Source organism: Betta splendens, chromosome 10 (genome assembly GCF_900634795.4).
Source record: "Betta splendens chromosome 10, fBetSpl5.4, whole genome shotgun sequence".
Lineage (NCBI taxonomy): Eukaryota > Metazoa > Chordata > Actinopteri > Anabantiformes > Osphronemidae > Betta > Betta splendens.
This window is the reverse complement of record NC_040890.2, coordinates 19,546,866-19,564,667: the sequence shown is the minus strand read 5'-3', so window position 1 is coordinate 19,564,667 and position 17,802 is coordinate 19,546,866. Positions and strand designations below refer to the sequence as shown.

The following is a 17,802-nucleotide window of genomic DNA, read 5'->3' as shown; positions in this document are numbered from 1 at the left end:
GAAACGCGATCTAACGCTGACTCTGCTGTTTGCAGTGCAACAGGCTGACGGAGGAGAGAGACGAGGCCGAGAGACAGCTGAAGCACATCAAGAGAGGTGAGTCCTGCTCCCTGGACGTCACCACCACCTGCCACGTCAGTCCTCAGCTCCTTTTGTTTGCACCCGCTTAAAGCGTTCATATAAATATGAAGAAACGTCCTGTTTTTAGCCCCTACATCAGATCTCATTTCCTTGAGACTCAATTCAAATAGAACCCAGACTTGACGCCTCCCTCTTTCCTCCTGAGTCCTGCTTCACACCGTCCTCTGGGTCTCATGGGTTGTCATGACGTCCGTCACACCTGGTCCCCTCAATGGGTGTGTTTCTGAGCAGGGGGAGGCGTGCCCCTGTTTCCATGACGACCACCAGGTTATTTAGCCGCCTGTAGATGAGTGTTTTATGTTTTGGGAGTTTAACCTTTGACGACGCTGCAGGATCTGACCTCTGCCATGACTGTGCTCAAAGGTAGGACTGCTCCGTATAGAAGCAGGTGTAAAGAATTAGATCCTCGCCATTCTTACAGGTTGAAGAGGCAGATGGACACAGAAACACATGTCCACCTGATGAGGCTTCCACCTGCAGAGAGTTGTTGGTTGGGTTTCCACTGCGTGTCTGCTTTAGTAAACTGGTATTTACTGTGCAGAAAAAGAGCAGAACAGGTGAGGGAGGGTGAATGTTCACAGGTCCAGTTTAGGCCCAGTGTCAGAGAGGACGACGGATCCAACTTCAGTGTCACAGGCTCCAAACGAGGCCTCATACGTCCAGACACTAACAGTCTGTAAGAGGACGTGGCTATTTCCTGGAGACGGCCGCTTCTTCTTGGCTGTAAAAACAAGAGCTCACTGACAGAAGACTTTGCTGATTTCAGTGATAAAATATAAAATGTAAAATCCAAGAAGTGCATGTTTCTAATGAATATCTGCTGGAGGAGGTGATGAAAACACGGAAACATGGGCCCGGACGTCTCTAAGATGCCGCACTTCAGCCCCTCAGCTGAACCCACCGGACGCGGAATCCTCCGAGTCAGCAGGAACCTGATCCTCTTTTCATTTCAGTCTTTCATTCATTCACTCATTTATTCATCAGCCGCCTCCCCCCAGAGAAGACAGCCGTCGCTCCTGTCATGTTCGGCTCATGAATTATTGAAACCTCCTGCCATGAATAATTCAGCAGCAGAGAGGGGGAGGGTGTGTGTGTGTGTGTGTGTGTGTGTGTGTGTGTGTGTGTGTGTGTGTGTGTGTGTGTGTGTGTGTGTGTTGGGGGGAGCGGATGGAGCAGCACTCGTCTCTTTATCAATTGTGGACTTTCAAAATGCTTTTCTACCTGCTCGTCCACATTTGGATGAGCTCAATGACAGACTTGCTCATAGGCACATGTTCACAGAGGATGAATCCCAAAGACTGCAGTGATTCCACTTTTTTACATTTTCTATGGTTTCCTCCAGTGTCTAAAGTTACAATTTGTTGAAAAGGAGTGAACGTGTGTCTGTGTGTGTGGAACGAGTGCGACTCCAGTCAGAGCCAGAACACGTCCACGAGAGCAGAGCTGCTGTGACTGTGGAGGACTTCATTGCTGCTGTACATTCAGCTGCTGCGTGCGCTGAACTTACAGAATCACATTAGGAATCACCTTAAAGTCTGTGACAGCACTGGGGATGCGTTCAGGTGCCGTTGGAGAGACCTAGTTTGTCCACGGGGAGGTTTAAAGGTAGAACATAGGTAATAAAACCACGCTGCTATTAATCATTATAGATACAGAATATGGTTTAATTATAATGGCTGTGTTCCCTCTTGTATCACAACACACAAGGCGATTTCCAGTCAAACGTCCCAGATTTAACGCGTTCCCAGCTCACACCCTCTGCAGAGAAGCGTCTGGAAGCTGCTGCTGCTGCTGCTGACAGTTGACAGCTTTTCGGGTTGGTGTTTCGGCTTCAGCTCCTCTGTTATTAATCCTCACACTGAGCCTCAGCCGTTGAAGGACTCGGCCTGTGTTAATGCCCCGTGCAGCTCCCAGTTAAATGGACTTAGCGTCAGCTAAGCCTCCGAATCGCCTGTTAAACCTGCAGCTGCAGCTCGCTGGTGGAAAACAAAAGCAGCTCTCATCACATGTGCTTCAGGTTTTATGACCTCTGTAACGCGAGGACGGTTTGTGACAGCATCTGGATGCTTTCAGGTCATTAGCAGCTGGTGGCTGAATGGAGACAGAAGCTGTTGTTCTTAGTCATATCAGTGAAAGCAGTAGCAGATGATGCTCCAGTGTTTCCTCTCTGACGACACCAGCTGCCGTGAGATCAGGCTGTTCTGCTGAGGAGCAGAACACGGAGGGTTTAATCAGGTCTCGCACCACGAAAGCCCATCGAGAAGCAATGAAGATTGAATGAGGGATTAAAAATAGCCCCGGAGCCGCTCCTGCTCTAAACTCAGATGAACAGCAGATCCCAAAGGCCACTGGTGACGATGCTGATGCAGCTAATAAAGATCAGGCTATAATCAGCTTGAAGCATCTGACCGGCTTTAACTTTCTTCTGTTTACATGAACAAACAGTGGTTCACCAGGTGTGGGTCAGTCCGACCTGCCGGCAGCGTCTCCTTCCTGCAGCTCAGCTCATCTTCATGCGTCTGCGTCTGCACTTCACAAATGAACGCTTCGGACTTTGCTGTGTCATCGCTCCGTCTGAGTCGCTGCTTCACACCATAACACAAATTAACTGACGTAATGTTTGCAGGATGAAGTGTGTTACAGGAGTCTGTGGTTCCGGTGGTTCTGGTGGCTGTTGATCGCCTCATCCTGTGCCAACACTGTGTGTACAGATTAAATAGTGGAGGAACAGAATGAGACCTTAGTTGGTGGCTTGGTTTATTTGCAGGCGTTTTTCACTGCATCCATGTTACTTGTGTTTCATGGCTCAGATTCCAGCCGTTACATCTGCTGCGTGTGCATGAATCAGCTGACGGCAGCAACGAGTCTGCATCGACTCTGTCATTAGCTGCTGAGCAGCTGTGTGATGTGATGAGCCAACGTTTACTCATGGAGGAGGAAGCAGAACATGGAGCCACGGGTGTTTGGGTGCTCTTAGTGAAGCCTCCATATCTGGGCCACTTGTTGACGCATTCTAGAGCTGCAGGTGGAACTGGACTCGAGGGAACACTCATGTGTTCACCGTCCTCTGTGTCTCCTCCCCCAGTGTCTCAGATGGTGATTGAGGAGGTGAGCGTTCTGCAGACGCAGCTGGAGATCGAGAAGTCATGTCGGGAGAATGCAGAGGCCCTGGCAACTAAGGTCTCACACACACACACACACACACACACACACACACACACACACACACACACACACACACACACACACACACACACACACACACACACACACAGCTTTAGGCAGGATGACTGAGACTATTTAACTGCTGCCACAGCAAAACCAGCAGCTTTGTTTAGAGGGAGACACACACTACTTATTTCTGTGGGTCAAATGATGGAGGAGGAGCTGAAAACAGGTTGAGATCTGGAGCTGTAAATGTAAATTCATCATCATGCATCATTTAGATGCATCATCATGTTTTGGATTTGTTCCTGGTCAATCAGCATCCAGGCTTTAAAGTCTTTGGACACAAAGGCATGCTAACTGGTAGCATCTGCTGTGACCTTTGACCTCCAGCTCAACTGTGAGAACAGGAAGCTGAAGTACCTGAGCGTGTCGTCGCGGCCGTGTCTGGACGAGCTGCTTCCCAGCATCTCCGACTGCATCGCGCTGGAGGCCGACGCGGAGACGGATGCTGCCGACGGCGGCGCCGACGCCTTCGCTCAGTATCAGCAGCAGGTTAAAGGTAGGAGACTGAGTCCGGAGTCACGTTCCCACGCTCAGAACGCGCTCGTCATGCTTTCCCCCCGTGTGTCAGAGCTGAGGGAGACGGTGAGCGGCCTGTTGGAGGACAAGAAGAACCTGATGTGTCAGATTCACGAGCAGCAGAGGCGCGTGGAGGAGCTGACGGTGCAGGTGAGGAGCGAGGCCCCCTGCGGTTCCAGCCCTCAGATTTACACCTCAACCTGTCTGTGTCTCTGCAGTCGCACAAAGATCAGGCTGAGATCAAGGAGCTTCGAGAAACCGTTGAACAGCAAAACAAGAGCATCAAGAGGTTTAACAGAGGTCAGTGGTCGGTTCACTCGTTTCCTGCTCTGTGCAGGAAGCTGTTAGTTCACAGAATGAACACAGAACCCGCCGCCTGCTTCTATGTGTCTGTGCAGTCTCCATGATGGCGGCGCAGGAGTACGAGGGGATGAAGGAGCAGCTGGACCTGGAGCAGAACCTGAGGGTCACAGCTGAGACCTACGCTCACGAAGTGAGTGAAGGTTCACAGCAACGCGCTGCTGTCGAGAACGAGGCCTCACAGTCGCTTGGAGCGTTAGCATTAGCTGCAGTAGAATGTTTGACACCAGTCGTCGCTCTGGTTTGGGTTCCACCAGCACGAAGAGGCATCTGCTTCTACAGACCTTCAGCTGCAGCTATTTATAGGAATTAATTAGTGTTGAAAACTCTGTGTGGTGAGAAGCTGTGTCCTGAATTGATGTGTGTTAATAACTGTGCCTGATTAATGAAATGTTGTGAATCAGCTGTTTACTGACCTGAAAAGTAAAAGCCTGCAGGATAGAGCAGCCTGTGATGGACAAAGCAGGAGGAAGTGGGAGATGTCTGACATGATTCTGCTTCCTTTCCTTCATTCTCCACCCGGTGCAGATGCTGGTGAAGCAGAAGGAGGCCAACAGGCAGAGCATGCTGCTGATGCAGAACACCGAGCCCAGCGTTCAGCTGCTCAAAGCTCTGGAGGACGTCGCTGCCGTCACCAAAACCCTGGAGGAGGAGCGTCTGCAGCATCAGCAGCAGGTAAGAGCCACGAGCGGCACCGCTCCATCCATGGCAGCTCACGTGTAGCTGTGGTTAGACGGGTTAATTAAATGTGTGTGTGTGTGTGTGTAGGTGCAGTGCCTCCAGGTCCAGCTGGAGCAGAGCTGTGTGAAGAAGCAGCTGGAGACTCTGCAGAGGCAGCTGGATCTGCTGGAGGAGGAGAAGAAGGAGGTGGAGGGACAGCTGGAGCAGGCGGAGAAGAAGAACAAGGAGCTGGAGGACAGAGGTGGGTGGAGATGATGAGCACACACAGAGGATCTGTGTTTTATGTGTGGTGCCTCCATCAGGACCTGATGCCTCCATCATAGCCTGGTGCCTCCATCAGGACCTGGTGCCTCCATCAGGACCTGGTGCCTCCATCAGGACCTGGTGCCTCTATTATAGTCTGGTGCCTCCATCAGAGCCTGGTGCCTCCATCAGGGCCTGGTGCCTCCATCAGAGCCTGGTGCATCCATCAGAGCCTGGTGCCTCTATTATAGTCTGGTGCCTCCATCAGAGCCTGGTGCCTCCATCAGGACCTGGTGCCTCCATCAGGACCTGGTGTCTTAATCCGGACCTGGTGCCTCCATCAGGGCCTGGTGCCTCCATCAGGGCCTGGTGCCTCCATTATAGTCTGGTGCCTCCATCAGAGCCTGGTGCCTCCATCAGAGCCTGGTGCCTCCATCAGGGCCTGGTGCCTCCATTATAGTCTGGTGCCTCCATCAGAGCCTGGTGCCTCCATCAGGACCTGGTGTCTAAATCCGGACCTGGTGCCTCCATCAGGGCCTGGTGCCTCCATCAGGACCTGGTGCCTCCATCAGGACCTGGTGCCTCCATCAGAGCCTGGTGCCTCCATCAGGACCTGGTGCCTCCATCAGGACCTGGTGTCTAAATCAGGACCTGGTGCCTCCATTATAGCCTGGTGCCTCCATCAGAGCCTGGTGCCTCCATCAGAGCCTGGTGCCTCCATCAGGGCCTGGTGCCTCCATCAGAGCCTGGTGCCTCCATCAGGGCCTGGTGCCTCCATCAGAGCCTGGTGCCTCCATCAGGGCCTGGTGCCTCCATCAGAGCCTGGTGCCTACGCAGCTGTAGCAGCTCTTCTTCATGTGTTTCTTCTCCACAGTGCACGAGCTCCAGGAGAACAACGTCCCTGTGAAGAGCAGCACGTCTCCTCCGCCTCCAGAACCGGGGGTGGCACCGCCTCCTGCCCCTCCTCCACAGCCGCCTCCACCCCCTCCCCCTCCCCCGCCACCCCCTCCCCCACCTCCCCCATCGAGGTGCAACCCTCTCAGGTGAGAGTGGGACCAGTAGAGTTGGTCGTAGCAGCTGATCAGAGCCTTGAGTTGGTCTGTTCTGTTTCACAGCTCCCTCATCGCCATCATGAGGAAATCCTCCAAAGGCTCTAAAGCCTCTGTGAAGGTGGAGCAGCCTCCCGGTGAGTGACAACAGCCACTGTTATGTGTTGTTAATTAATGACAGTGGGTTGTTTTACTGCTGCTGAACTGACAGGATTGATGTGTGTTTACTCAGTATAGAATCAAACAGACTGAGGGTCAGACTTCTCTCTCTCTCTCTAGCTACTGAGGGTGTCGACGATGTGAAGGTGAAGGCGGTGAACGAGATGATGGAGAGGATCAAGCACGGCGTCGTGCTTCGGCCCGTCAAGAGTCAGGAGAGCAAGGTGAGGCGGCGTCGGACCGGCGACCGCTGGACGAACACTGGGGTTGAAGCGCAGGGTTAGAATAAACACGCATGGCTTCCTGCAGCTCCTCTCCTCTTTGCACACCTCCCTCTCCTCCTTGCGAGGCCTGAGACGGCTGCTCTCAGGTCTGTGCAGCCACTCCAGCTGATTGCTCTCCTCTGTGTTTCTTTTGTGCTGCATCAGAGAACAGCAGTAAAAGTGAGTATATTGACGTCTGCATCCATCTTGTGAAGTGCAGAGAAAAGACCTTTCCCTCCCCCGACCCTAATAACACACACACACACACACACACACACACACACACACACACACACACACACACACACACACACACACACACACACACACACAGCTGTACTCAGTTAGATGACCTCAGGGCAGTGGGCACAGGGAGTCCCACTAAAAGAAGCTTTCTGATTGGCTGCTACGGAGCCAGTGCAGTTTTTTAGAAAGGTTAGAAATCTGAAAAAGATAAAGTCATTGTGATTTTGCAGTTCACCCGTTGTGTCTTTTTGCAGCAGCAGCCTCCAGCATCAGAGGAGAAACCACAGGAGAGCGCGATGGAGGAGCTGAAAGGCATCCTGGTACAGTGGACTTTAGCTTCATGACAACAATACTAATGAGAATCAGTGAAAACGAGTTGGTTCAACCTGAGGCACCGATGAAGTGGACGACAATGAAACACTGGACACGGTGTCGCTGCAGTGACGCTTGCGTTTTCCTCCAGGAGACGGTGAAGAGGAGCCCCAGCCGAGGCTCGCAGGAGTCCGGACCCTCACCTCCAGGGAAGAAGGACAGCGAGCTGGAGGTGATCCTGAGGCGCCGGCGCAACAAGGCCGGAGAAGCTGGATCTGGAGGTAAACGGCCCACGACTGTGGACCGACGCGAGTCAAGACGAGCTTCTCAATGTTAAATAAGGGTGTGTAGCCTGTAAAGAGCCTTGTGTCCAGCAGAGGGAGCTCTACCACTGAATAACAAGGTCACGCAGCACTGGCATGGATTTATCCGCTTTTCCATGATTGATTGACCTGTTCTGGTACAATTCACCAACGCTGACTGACTGCGGTCCAACAGGTGTGACTCAAACGCTGTCTCTGTCTGTAGATGAGAAGGAGGGTCAGATGAGCCACGTCTCCTCCTCCGACAGCCTCAACGCCAAGCGCTGCAGCAAAGACAGTGACTCAGGGAGGGATGCGGAGGCGGCCGGAACCAGGCCCGGCCCAGAGAGGCGCGGGTCGGGCCCGGGCCCCGTCGTGGCCAGAAGGAGGAGCTCTGACACGGGCGGCTCCTGGCGGGAGCGGCGCTCCTGCAGCTCCCTGTGTGAGGAGGCGGCGCCAGCGTCTGCGCTCAGCAACGGCTGCGTCCACAGGTGCGGCACCGCCGCGCTCACGCCGCGTCGGACCCGCGCGCTCACGCCGCGTCGGACCCGCGCGCTCCGCTCACCAGCTTCTGCTCTGCTCCACAGTGCGGAGGACGACGAGGAGCCGGCGGAGACCAACGGCGTGGAGCGCGCTGGCGCCGCCGAGGAGCCGCCGGCCCACGTGTGCGCCGGCGCCGAGTGCTAGGACGCGTCCGAGGAGCCCGGCCTGTGTGTCGTCATCAGACCTGAGGTTTAATGAAGTGAGAACAACGCAGGCGGTACTCAGAGCAGCAGGTGCATCACTGGGTCGGAGCTCAGCCTGTTAATATTATTGTCCCCATGTGCAGAGATGAGTTCAGAGAAACCGATGCCTTGTGTGAATGCACCTAAACACTTTCAGCCATTGTAGAAGCCCCACTGTCAGTAACCAACACACAGCCAATAACTAGTTCCCTCTTCTGTGTTAACACTAAAACCCTAGTTGTGGCTTCTACAGTGGCTCCACGGTTCATCAGCGTTGGGTCCTCGGCAGCCGAGCGACTGGACTGAAGGAAGCTGCACTGTTTTGCACAGATCCTCGGTTTACTTCGAACACTGACTTGTAAAATGACTTTATGTTGTTGTTTTTTACTTAGATGCACAAAGGATCCGTTTGGCTTCTTTTGTGTCATCACAAGGAATGCACTGCGCTGTAAAACCCGTCTCCCGCGTCGCTGTCTTTTCCTGGCGCTGCTGTGAGCGAGCGCTGCACAGACGCGGGGTGGTTTCATGGAGCGCTCTGTCGGTGACGTGTCGTGAGGCTCTGAAGTGATGATAGGAGGTGAGTTTGAGGCGTCCAAACGTCCAGCGTGTGCCGCTCTAAGTGAAGGATCCAGGAAGTTCAAGCCGTCACACGTGGGCTCCGTTCGCCTCGGTCATCGGCTCTGAGCGGCAGCGCGCGACGCGGAGCAGACGTGTGACGGATGCAGCTGAGCCACAGCTTTCAGGGACACTCAGGGTTCATGAGGCGAAAGGTCAAAGGTCAGAACAGCTCGAAGGATGGAGGTGCTTAAAACACGTCTACCTCCCACACTCTGCACGTCCTCAGTGCCACTGTGTGTGCGTCTTCAGGGCCGCCTCCGCACACGCGTCTTCCTCACGCTTCCGAGTCCCGTGTGCGCGTCCTTCTCGTGTGAGCGTCCTTCTTGTGTGCGCGTCCTTCTTGTGCGCATCCTTCCCGTGTGCGTGTCCTTTTTGTGTGCGTCCTTTCCGTGTGCGTGTCCTTCTTGTGTGCGTCCTTCTTGTGTGCGCGTCCTTCCCGTGTGCGCGTCCTTCCCGTGTGCGTGTCCTTCTTGTGCGCGTCCTTCTTGTGTGCGCGTCCTTCCCGTGTGCGTGTCCTTCCCGTGTGCGTGTCCTTCCCGTGTGCGCGTCCTTCTTGTGCGCGTCCTTCCCGTGTGCGCGTCCTTCTTGTGTGCGTCCTTCCCGTGTGCGCGTCCTTCCCGTGTGCGTGTCCTTCCCGTGTGCGTGTCCTTCTCGTGTGCGTGTCCTTCTCGTGTGCGTGTCCTTCCTGTGTGCGCGTCCTTCTTGTGCGCGTCCTTCCCGTGTGCGTGTCCTTCTTGTGTGCGTGTCCTTCTTGTGTGCGTGTCCTTCTTGTGTGCGTCCTTCTTGTGCGCGTCCTTCTTGTGCGCGTCCTTCCCCTGTGCGTGTCCTTCCCGTGTGTGCGTCCTTCCCGTGTGCGTCCTTCCTGTGTGCGCGTCCTTCTTGTGTGCGTGTCCTTCCCGTGTGCGTGTCCTTCCCGTGTGTGCGTCCTTCTTGTGCGCGTCCTTCCCGTGTGCGTGTCCTTCTTGTGCGCGTCCTTCTTGTGTGCGTCCTTCCCGTGTGCGTGTCCTTCCCGTGTGCGCGTCCTTCTTGTGCGCGTCCTTCTTGTGCGCGTCCTTCCCGTGTGCGCGTCCTTCTTGTGCGCGTCCTTCCCGTGTGCGTGTCCTTCCCGTGTGCGTGTCCTTCTTGTGCGCGTCCTTCCCGTGTGCGCGTCCTTCCCGTGTGCGTGTCCTTCTTGTGCGCGTCCTTCTTGTGTGCGCGTCCTTCCCGTGTGCGTGTCCTTCCCGTGTGCGTGTCCTTCCCGTGTGCGCGTCCTTCTTGTGCGCGTCCTTCCCGTGTGCGCGTCCTTCCCGTGTGCGCGTCCTTCCCGTGTGCGCGTCCTTCTTGTGCGCGTCCTTCTTGTGTGCGTCCTTCCCGTGTGCGTGTCCTTCCCGTGTGCGCGTCCTTCCCGTGTGCGTGTCCTTCCCGTGTGCGCGTCCTTCCCGTGTGCGTGTCCTTCTTGTGTGCGTCCTTCCCGTGTGCGCGTCCTTCTTGTGTGCGTCCTTCCCGTGTGCGTGTCCTTCCCGTGTGCGCGTCCTTCCCGTGTGCGTGTCCTTCCCGTGTGTGCGTCCTTCCCGTGTGCGTCCTTCTTGTGTGCGTGTCCTTCCCGTGTGCGTGTCCTTCTTGTGCGCGTCCTTTTTGTGCGCGTCCTTCTTGTGCGCGTCCTTCCCGTGTGCGTGTCCTTCCCGTGTGCGCGTCCTTCCCGTGTGCGCGTCCTTCCCGTGTGCGTGTCCTTCTTGTGTGCGTCCTTCCCGTGTGCGCGTCCTTCCCGTGTGCGTGTCCTTCTTGTGTGCGTCCTTCCCGTGTGCGCGTCCTTCCCGTGTGCGTGTCCTTCTTGTGTGCGTCCTTCCCGTGTGCGTGTCCTTCCCGTGTGTGCGTCCTTCTTGTGTGCGTGTCCTTCCCGTGTGCGTGTCCTTCCCGTGCTCCTCTGCTGGGTCGCATTCCTTGGCTTTTATTTGCAGGCCCTGTTCTTTATATATCGCTTTCCTGACACGTGCTGCAGCCTTGAGAACAACTTTGAAGAGTATGCAATTACACGAGGCACGTTTGTACGATGCTTTCTCACCCCGTCACGTTTAAAGGGTTCGTTTTGGTTCTGTGTTTTATTCTAATGCAAACAGCCACATTTTAAGAAGCTGAACTGTCCAAGGGTTGGAGCCGCGGCGCTGAGTTTGAAGCATATCGAGGCCTCGCACAAGGCTGAGCTGAGTCCTGATGGCGTAGATGTCAACGCACTGTAGCAACTTAACCCACTATGGGACAGAGTTTGGGTGATCATAGATATTGTGTGTGTGCGTGTGTCTGGGATATAAATGGAACATTAATGTTTTTTAAAACACAAGTTTTCATTTTAACATCACCTGGAAATAAATTGTAATTCAAAATAAACTGGCAGTGTGTGTCTTTATTTATTGGACGACGACAATGATGATGATGATGATGATGAAGAATTCGAGTTTTTGCCCGACTGCGCCTCATCGCCTCCGGACCAGCAGGTGGCGCTGGTGTCCACGTGCCCTGGAGTTTAAAATGGCGTCGCAGTACTACCAGGAGATGGAGGAGAGCTTCAAAAATAACAATAAAAGTCGCGAGTTCCCGGCTCATACGGCTAAAGTGCACTCGGTGGCCTGGAGCTGTGACGGCAGAAGACTCGCCTCTGGGTCATTTGACAAAACCGCCAGTGTTTTTATCCTGGAAAAGGACCGTTTGGTAGGTGTCTGCTTAGCATGCTAGCATTAGCCTCGTTGCAGTGAATGAGTGGGTTTGCGGAGGTCGAGGCGTTGTGTTGTTCATTACCCAACATTTATCAAGTGAAGGTGTTCTTCATCAGCTTAGAACCACAGACAGGTCGATCCCAACAGTGTTGTACCACAAGCTTGTCGGCTGAGAAAATAATTATCCGGGCCACGCGAACGATAGCAAGTGTCGTGTTTTAAGCTAGGTGCCTGTTTTGACCGGTGTTAATACTTTTAATATTTTGTGTCTGCTTCTGGTTTATCGTGGCTGAGTCCGTTTAATGTGTGTAATCGGTTATTCGGTCGGGAGGATTCTAACTCGCTCGTTTCCAGGTGAAGGAGAACAACTACAGAGGCCACGGTGACAGCGTGGATCAGCTGTGCTGGCATCCAACCAACCCCGACCTGTTCGTTACAGCGTCTGGAGACAAAACCATCCGCATCTGGGACGTGCGCACCACCAAGTGTATCGCTACCGTCAATACTAAAGGTCAGAGCCTGAAAACTCTGGAGACGAGGTGGAGGTGTTTAGGTCATGTTGCTCTTTCACATGGGATTCAGTTGGTGCTTTTGAGCTGGACAGTGTGTGACGGTGTCTGTGGAAGCTGTGGCTTCAAGGCCAGAAGCTCATGGCAGAAGATGAGATGCCTGGTTTCACAGTGTCACGTCCTACGGCTGAAAGAATAACCGGGAACGCTGCTGTTTGCTGTTGTTCATGTGCTTCTTATACTTCAAAACTCATAAGTAATTTATTGGTAAATTTCTGCCAACAAACCTTTTAGGAGAGAACATCAACATCTGCTGGAGCCCTGACGGTCAGACTATTGCTGTGGGAAACAAGGATGATGTCGTTACTTTCATCGATGCAAAGACCCATCGCTCCAAAGCAGAGGAGCAGTTCAAGTTTGAGGTGAACGAGATCTCCTGGAACAACGACAACGACATGTTCTTCCTCACAAACGGCAACGGCTGCATAAATATTTTGAGGTAGGATCAAAATAGAATCCTATATGGAAAGCAGGTTTTAGCACCTGGCCAGCAGAATGTCTGTGCTGCACTGTCTTCAAACAGTCGGACTGTATTCATGCTGAGCCGCCCTCTCGGCTGCATGCGCTGACACCTGCCAGCTGCTCAGTGAAGCCAGCCTGCTGATTGATATTCTGCTGTTTTATGTGCTGGGCATCTAAAACACTGGCTCCACTGGGAGTTCTTAGTCTGAATTTAAGATTTTGTTTAAACCCTGTAAATGGCACGGATCATGACTACAGATGTAAAGTCTGTTACTTACTTACTACATACTGGTGTCTGTTTTGAGCTAAAACGAACTCTTTATTTGCAGCTATCCAGAGCTGAAGCCCATTCAGTCCATCAACGCTCACCCGTCCAACTGCATCTGTATCAAGTTTGACCCCACAGGAAAATACTTCGCTACAGGAAGTGCAGATGCCCTGGTCAGTCTGTGGGATGTGGAGGAGCTGGTGTGTGTCCGCTGCTTCTCCAGGTCGGTCTCCGTCTTTCTCTCTGCTTTCATCAAAGTGAGAGTTTAAGTTCACCCAAGTTATTTTCTTTTGCACCAAATAAAGGTTCATATAACATCAAATGCAAATCTTGACCATTTTGTTTTATTTTGCTTAATTCCTCAGTTTGACCTAATTGTTATTGATTGATTTTTTGCAGGTTAGATTGGCCAGTGAGGACACTGAGCTTCAGTCATGATGGCAAGATGTTGGCCTCGGCCTCAGAGGATCACTTTATAGATATCGCAGAGGTGGAAACAGGTCAGTAAAATTAACTCAATCAGGTTATTATTTAAGACAGAATAGCCTTTTTTTGAAAGCACATTTATCTACAGGAAGGAGCTTAATAATGATTAGCAGCTGCCTTTGGTTTTCATTTTCATTGAATTAGACACATTTGTGTTTATTTTGCAGGAGAGAAGCTGTGGGAGGTTCAGTGTGATTCTCCAACCTTTACTGTGGCCTGGCACCCGAAAAGGCCGCTGTTGGCCTACGCCTGTGACGACAAGGAGGGAAAGTACGACAACAACAGAGAGGCGGGCACTGTCAAACTGTTCGGTCTCCCCAACGACTCATGAGATTGATCGCCTCAGTTTCTGCTGGTAAAAACAGGTGTTTTCTAAGAAAGGGAAGCCGCTTTCCAGCCGAGCAGAAGTTGCAGCAGTAACTTCATGCCACCAGCAGATGGCGCCTCTGTTCCAGTTTCCTCTAGGACCGTTAGCTTCCGTTCATACACACAAATCACAGTGTAATATATTGTCTTTTTGTAAAATATGCTTCGTTTTGATATTAAAAATCTGTTTCTTTTTTTAATTATTCTGCTTCTGAAATATATCTGAGATACTGCTCAGGGTGTGTTTAAACCTAAAACATTGTCCAGACCTTAGACTGCAGTAAAGCAGGTTTGGGGTTTTCATCTGGGGTGATCTCGCTTTTTAGACTCAGGACCACTATCTTGTGTGTGCGTGAAGTCATTTGAGCATCGCTGCCATTGAGCTGAGCCGCTGAGCGACTTGCACCATGTTCTAAGGGTGGCGCTGGAAGTCTGAAGGAAACGCGATCATTTAATTACTCTGGACCTTGAACCTGTCGCCTGCAGCAGGGACGTCCTGACAAACAGCAGCAGGTGGTCATTTATACATAGATGAACTTTATTGATCCCACAGCGGGGAAATTCAGTTACTGGAACCGCAGCAAAGAAAGACAACAGCAAGGCAATTCTGCAGGATTGCAAGAAAAAGGTGCATGAATAATAGTAATAAGAATTCTGTAATAATTATGTCGGAATCAATTCTCCACATTTGTTCTCTGCAGCTTTAATGACAGCCATGATCAACAAACGGAAGCCCCAGACTTCCTTTGAACTTCATCTGCTTTTTTTTGACATCTGATCTCGACATGAGCTCAGATTTAAGCTTTGTTTTGGGCTGGTGGCAGATGGCGGCCCGCTTCCCCCTGAGCCTCACAACCAGCAGGTTGCTGGATGTTTGTTGCCTCGTGGCTTCTCTGTGTGGGTGTCACCTCTCGCTCTGTACTTTTAGTTCTAAATGAGGAGCACTGCACTGTTTAAAAACACCGCTGGTGTAACACAATGACAAAAAAAATGATACGATCACTGGTCAGTTGACGGTGCATTGAGTCTAAACGACAAATGTGTGCGTTTGTCTAACGAGGAGCCGTCTAACGAGTCAAGCAGCTGCTTGTAAACGCGGCCTCTTGTGCACTGTGATTTATTGTGGATGTGACGCTGTGAAGAGGTCGGTCAATATCCGTGGATACGAAAGGGCGCGCATCATGGAATAATAAATGGAAGCCCGCTGCCGCAGGGCGTCCCTCATCTGCTGCCGCCTGTGTAATCAGGGAGGTGTGTCTGATTTGACTGAATGGTTGGGACTGCGTGAGGCAGCTCACACTTTGACTGCAGCTGCTCTGTGGGTCGCTGCCGTTTGGGCGTTTTGCTGTGATATAAAGACTCCTGGTAGTTTGTGTAAACTGGTTATGGAGGAATAAAGGCCTCCAGTTGTTGACCAGCTGTCACACAGCCAGAACCACTCTAGTAACCGAATGTTTGTGCTGCATCTAAATGCGCTTCAGTGGTTTTTCTTCATAAAGTGTTTAACACTTAAACCACAGGAAGCTGAAGCAGTGGCAGAAATGAGCTTGGAGCCTAAATCAGGCTCTGATCAATAGACTCATTGATTGAACCATAGCTTTTTCCGAGCTGATTCTTGTGTTTATCCAAAGCCGAGCCCACATGTGCTCATGCATGGGATCGGTCCATTCAGTGTGCGTCTGTGTATTGAGCAGCTGTTGTCCTCTGGCTTCAGTCGAGGTAAATGAGCCTGTTTCTGTTTACGGGTTCTTCTTTTTCTGGGTGACTGCTGCTGTGTTGAATTAACCCGAGGCCTCGGTGACGCCAGGACGTAGATGCTCCCTCTGTCTCTGTTCATACTGGCTGTAGCGATGAGTCGGTCTGAACTGACTAATTATGTCCCATCCTTCTCTTGAGTCACTGTTGTCATAAACAGCAGACATCAATATTTGGGTCAGGTTTGTCTCTGTGGGTAAACATTTAAGAAGCAGCGTGTGTGTGCGTTTCAAACCCTCCTCTGATCAGTAAAGGCTCCAGCAGCTGGAGCATCTGTTTATCACACGACCATATGAAAGGTCCCAGTGCTTCCTCTGTGGCTCTGGAGCAGCGAGGACGCAGATTAGCGCTTCGACTGGAGGTGCGGGAGTCAGGACTTCTCTTTGTGAAGTGCTGACGGCTGCAGCGCGGGGCTGGAAGGAAGATGCACACATTAAACCCAGCGAAGGAGCAGGATGTGAACGTCTGGTCAGAAACAACGTGTTCAGTGTAAAAGCAGCGTTCACCTTCTGAGGACGTCGTGATGAAAATGCAGGTTGAAGCTTTGCCTTCACACGCGTCCGTCCAAACCTCCCTCCTTCAGCCTGCGTCTCCTCATCTCGCTTTGCCCTCGCCGGATATTACAAGTTGCTTCCTGCTCCTTCTGATAAAATCATCCTACAAGAATTAATCTTCTGTTTTCTTCTCTATTTCCAACAAATGAAGCGACAAACAACGGTGATGGATGTGGTGCAGGAGCAGCGACGACTTGTTCGCACATGATAAACTAGACGTCTCCCTGTGACTAATGGACTAATCAGGGCTTCGATGCAGCGCAGCAAATGAGCAGAACGGACAAAAATAGCCAGATCTAATGAAGAAGCTGCAGCACAGAGAGTGGAGGAAACTTCTGTTATTAGTTTTAGATAAAGTTTGTGATAATCGCTTTACTCGGCATTTTCCTCTTTGATCCGATTCATTTTACTGCAACAGGAAGTGAAGAGAACCAGCTTAAATACGTGAGGGCAGATGGTGCCCGTACAGCTTTATCGACCTTTACGAGGTCTGCTGTGTTTCTGCCTGGCATCTGCTGGAGATGTAGGATAAAACAAACATCAGGGTGGAGAAAAGGAACAACCTGTGCACTGTGTTCATGCTTTCACCAGGCATGTGTTCACCAGGGTTGTGTTCACTATGCATGCGTTCACCAGGCATGCATTCATGTTTACCAAGGTTGTGTTTACCAGTCATGTGTTCACCAGGCATGCGTTCATGTTCACCAGTCATGCGTTCACCAGTCACGCGTTCACGGCTGCGGTGTGATGCCATGGGCTGACTGACCTTGCAGGGTTTGTGCAGCTTCTCCATTTGTTGCATCAGAGGTGGTGCTCATCCTTTGGTGGGTTCAGTGAGGTGGAGACCTGGGCCCATGTTTTTCTGGTTTGTCACTTGGGAACTCAGTAAATGAAATCAGTTATTGCAGCTGCGACAGCTGAGATTTGTTTCCTGACGGGATGGAAAGGTTTCTGCTACTGGATCCGAACCTTCCTCTGGTAACTGGTTCCTGTGCAGACTATAAATAGTCTGCGTCCTTAGATTTTCACACATTTGACCGTCAGCCAGTAAAAAAACACACAAAAAAATTAATAAACAGGAATTGGCCGTATTAAATGTTTAAAAAAATCTGACTAATGATCAGAGTCAAATCAAGTTAGAAAAAAAGAAAACCTCACGTTGAATGTTTATCGCAGCATTAATCATCGTTATGCATCTCAACAAGAAGCAAACGGCTCATTCATCAAACAGAAACGTTGGTTTGGATGAAGGAGGTGAAGTTTCCAGAGGAACGTCTCTGGGTCCGAGTCCGGGTCCGAGCTGTGTCTGCTGCCGGGACTGGTCCGTGAGCAGCTGGCGGCACCTGTTCAGTGTGTTTGATCAGTGTCTGTGTGTGTGTTTGCTCCGGGATAAATGAGGCCCTGATGACACTTTAACAATGGCTGCATTAGTCCTCCGTCAGCGGCAGCTCGTCTGGAGGCCGGCGGCACCTGAACGCATCGCTGAGCAGCTGTTGGGTCTCCCGGCTCGTGTTCTGCAGCCGGACGGCAGATTCTGGACAAAACCGCCATTATTCAGCGTTCGGGCTTCGTCTCCATCGCTGCAGCGTTTCCCTCGATGGAACGATCCTCGATGCAAATGCATCGCTACGAGTTTATCATTTAATTCAAAGAGCCACTGAAATGTACGTGATAATATTTATTCATTCTATTCATTTTCCTTCTGATTCGGCTGTAACGTGAAGGACCAAACTCCTAATCTTTACGCTTAATGACATTTATTCAGCATTCTGTAATATTGTCATCAGCTCTGAACCATGAACACGC

General features: G+C 51.7%; 3 protein-coding genes across 10 annotated transcripts in view; all 3 read left to right on the top strand.

Annotated features, from left to right (window-relative positions):
- shtn3 (shootin 3) overlaps positions 1 to 8,990 on the top strand; it is an 11,512-nt gene extending 2,522 nt beyond the window's left edge. Inside the window, exons 2-17 of one of the 8 annotated variants that reach the window (XM_029165843.3) lie at positions 36 to 96; positions 3,227 to 3,321; positions 3,700 to 3,868; positions 3,941 to 4,038; positions 4,107 to 4,188; positions 4,287 to 4,381; positions 4,777 to 4,923; positions 5,017 to 5,170; positions 6,047 to 6,215; positions 6,288 to 6,358; positions 6,501 to 6,604; positions 6,809 to 6,823; positions 7,147 to 7,209; positions 7,356 to 7,482; positions 7,730 to 7,994; positions 8,091 to 8,990. In XM_029165843.3, coding sequence (XP_029021676.1) covers positions 36 to 96; positions 3,227 to 3,321; positions 3,700 to 3,868; positions 3,941 to 4,038; positions 4,107 to 4,188; positions 4,287 to 4,381; positions 4,777 to 4,923; positions 5,017 to 5,170; positions 6,047 to 6,215; positions 6,288 to 6,358; positions 6,501 to 6,604; positions 6,809 to 6,823; positions 7,147 to 7,209; positions 7,356 to 7,482; positions 7,730 to 7,994; positions 8,091 to 8,190 — 1,815 coding nt within the window. In that variant the 3' untranslated portion in view covers positions 8,191 to 8,990. Of the gene's footprint in view, positions 1 to 35; positions 97 to 3,226; positions 3,322 to 3,699; positions 3,869 to 3,940; positions 4,039 to 4,106; positions 4,189 to 4,286; positions 4,382 to 4,776; positions 4,924 to 5,016; positions 5,171 to 6,046; positions 6,216 to 6,287; positions 6,359 to 6,500; positions 6,605 to 6,808; positions 6,824 to 7,143; positions 7,210 to 7,352; positions 7,483 to 7,729; positions 7,995 to 8,090 lie in introns of all 8 variants that reach the window. The other 7 variants (XM_029165842.3, XM_029165841.3, XM_029165840.3 and 4 more) reach the window with 7 other exon arrangements.
- On the top strand, positions 8,796 to 11,210 carry LOC129604793 (keratin-associated protein 10-4). The gene is given in 3 exon segments (XM_055512595.1): positions 8,796 to 8,805; positions 8,849 to 9,792; positions 9,795 to 11,210. Coding segments are annotated over 3 exon segments (2,061 nt in total). The 3' UTR covers positions 10,902 to 11,210.
- A 98-nt stretch (positions 11,211 to 11,308) lies between these two features.
- thoc3 (THO complex 3) lies at positions 11,309 to 13,887 on the top strand. Its single transcript, XM_029165967.3, has 6 exons — positions 11,309 to 11,531; positions 11,891 to 12,047; positions 12,340 to 12,544; positions 12,897 to 13,058; positions 13,235 to 13,335; positions 13,489 to 13,887. Exons 1-6 carry the CDS (start codon positions 11,352 to 11,354, stop codon positions 13,650 to 13,652), a joined length of 969 nt encoding a protein of 322 aa, XP_029021800.1. The 5' UTR covers positions 11,309 to 11,351; the 3' UTR covers positions 13,653 to 13,887.
- Positions 13,888 to 17,802: the final 3,915 nt, after the last annotated feature.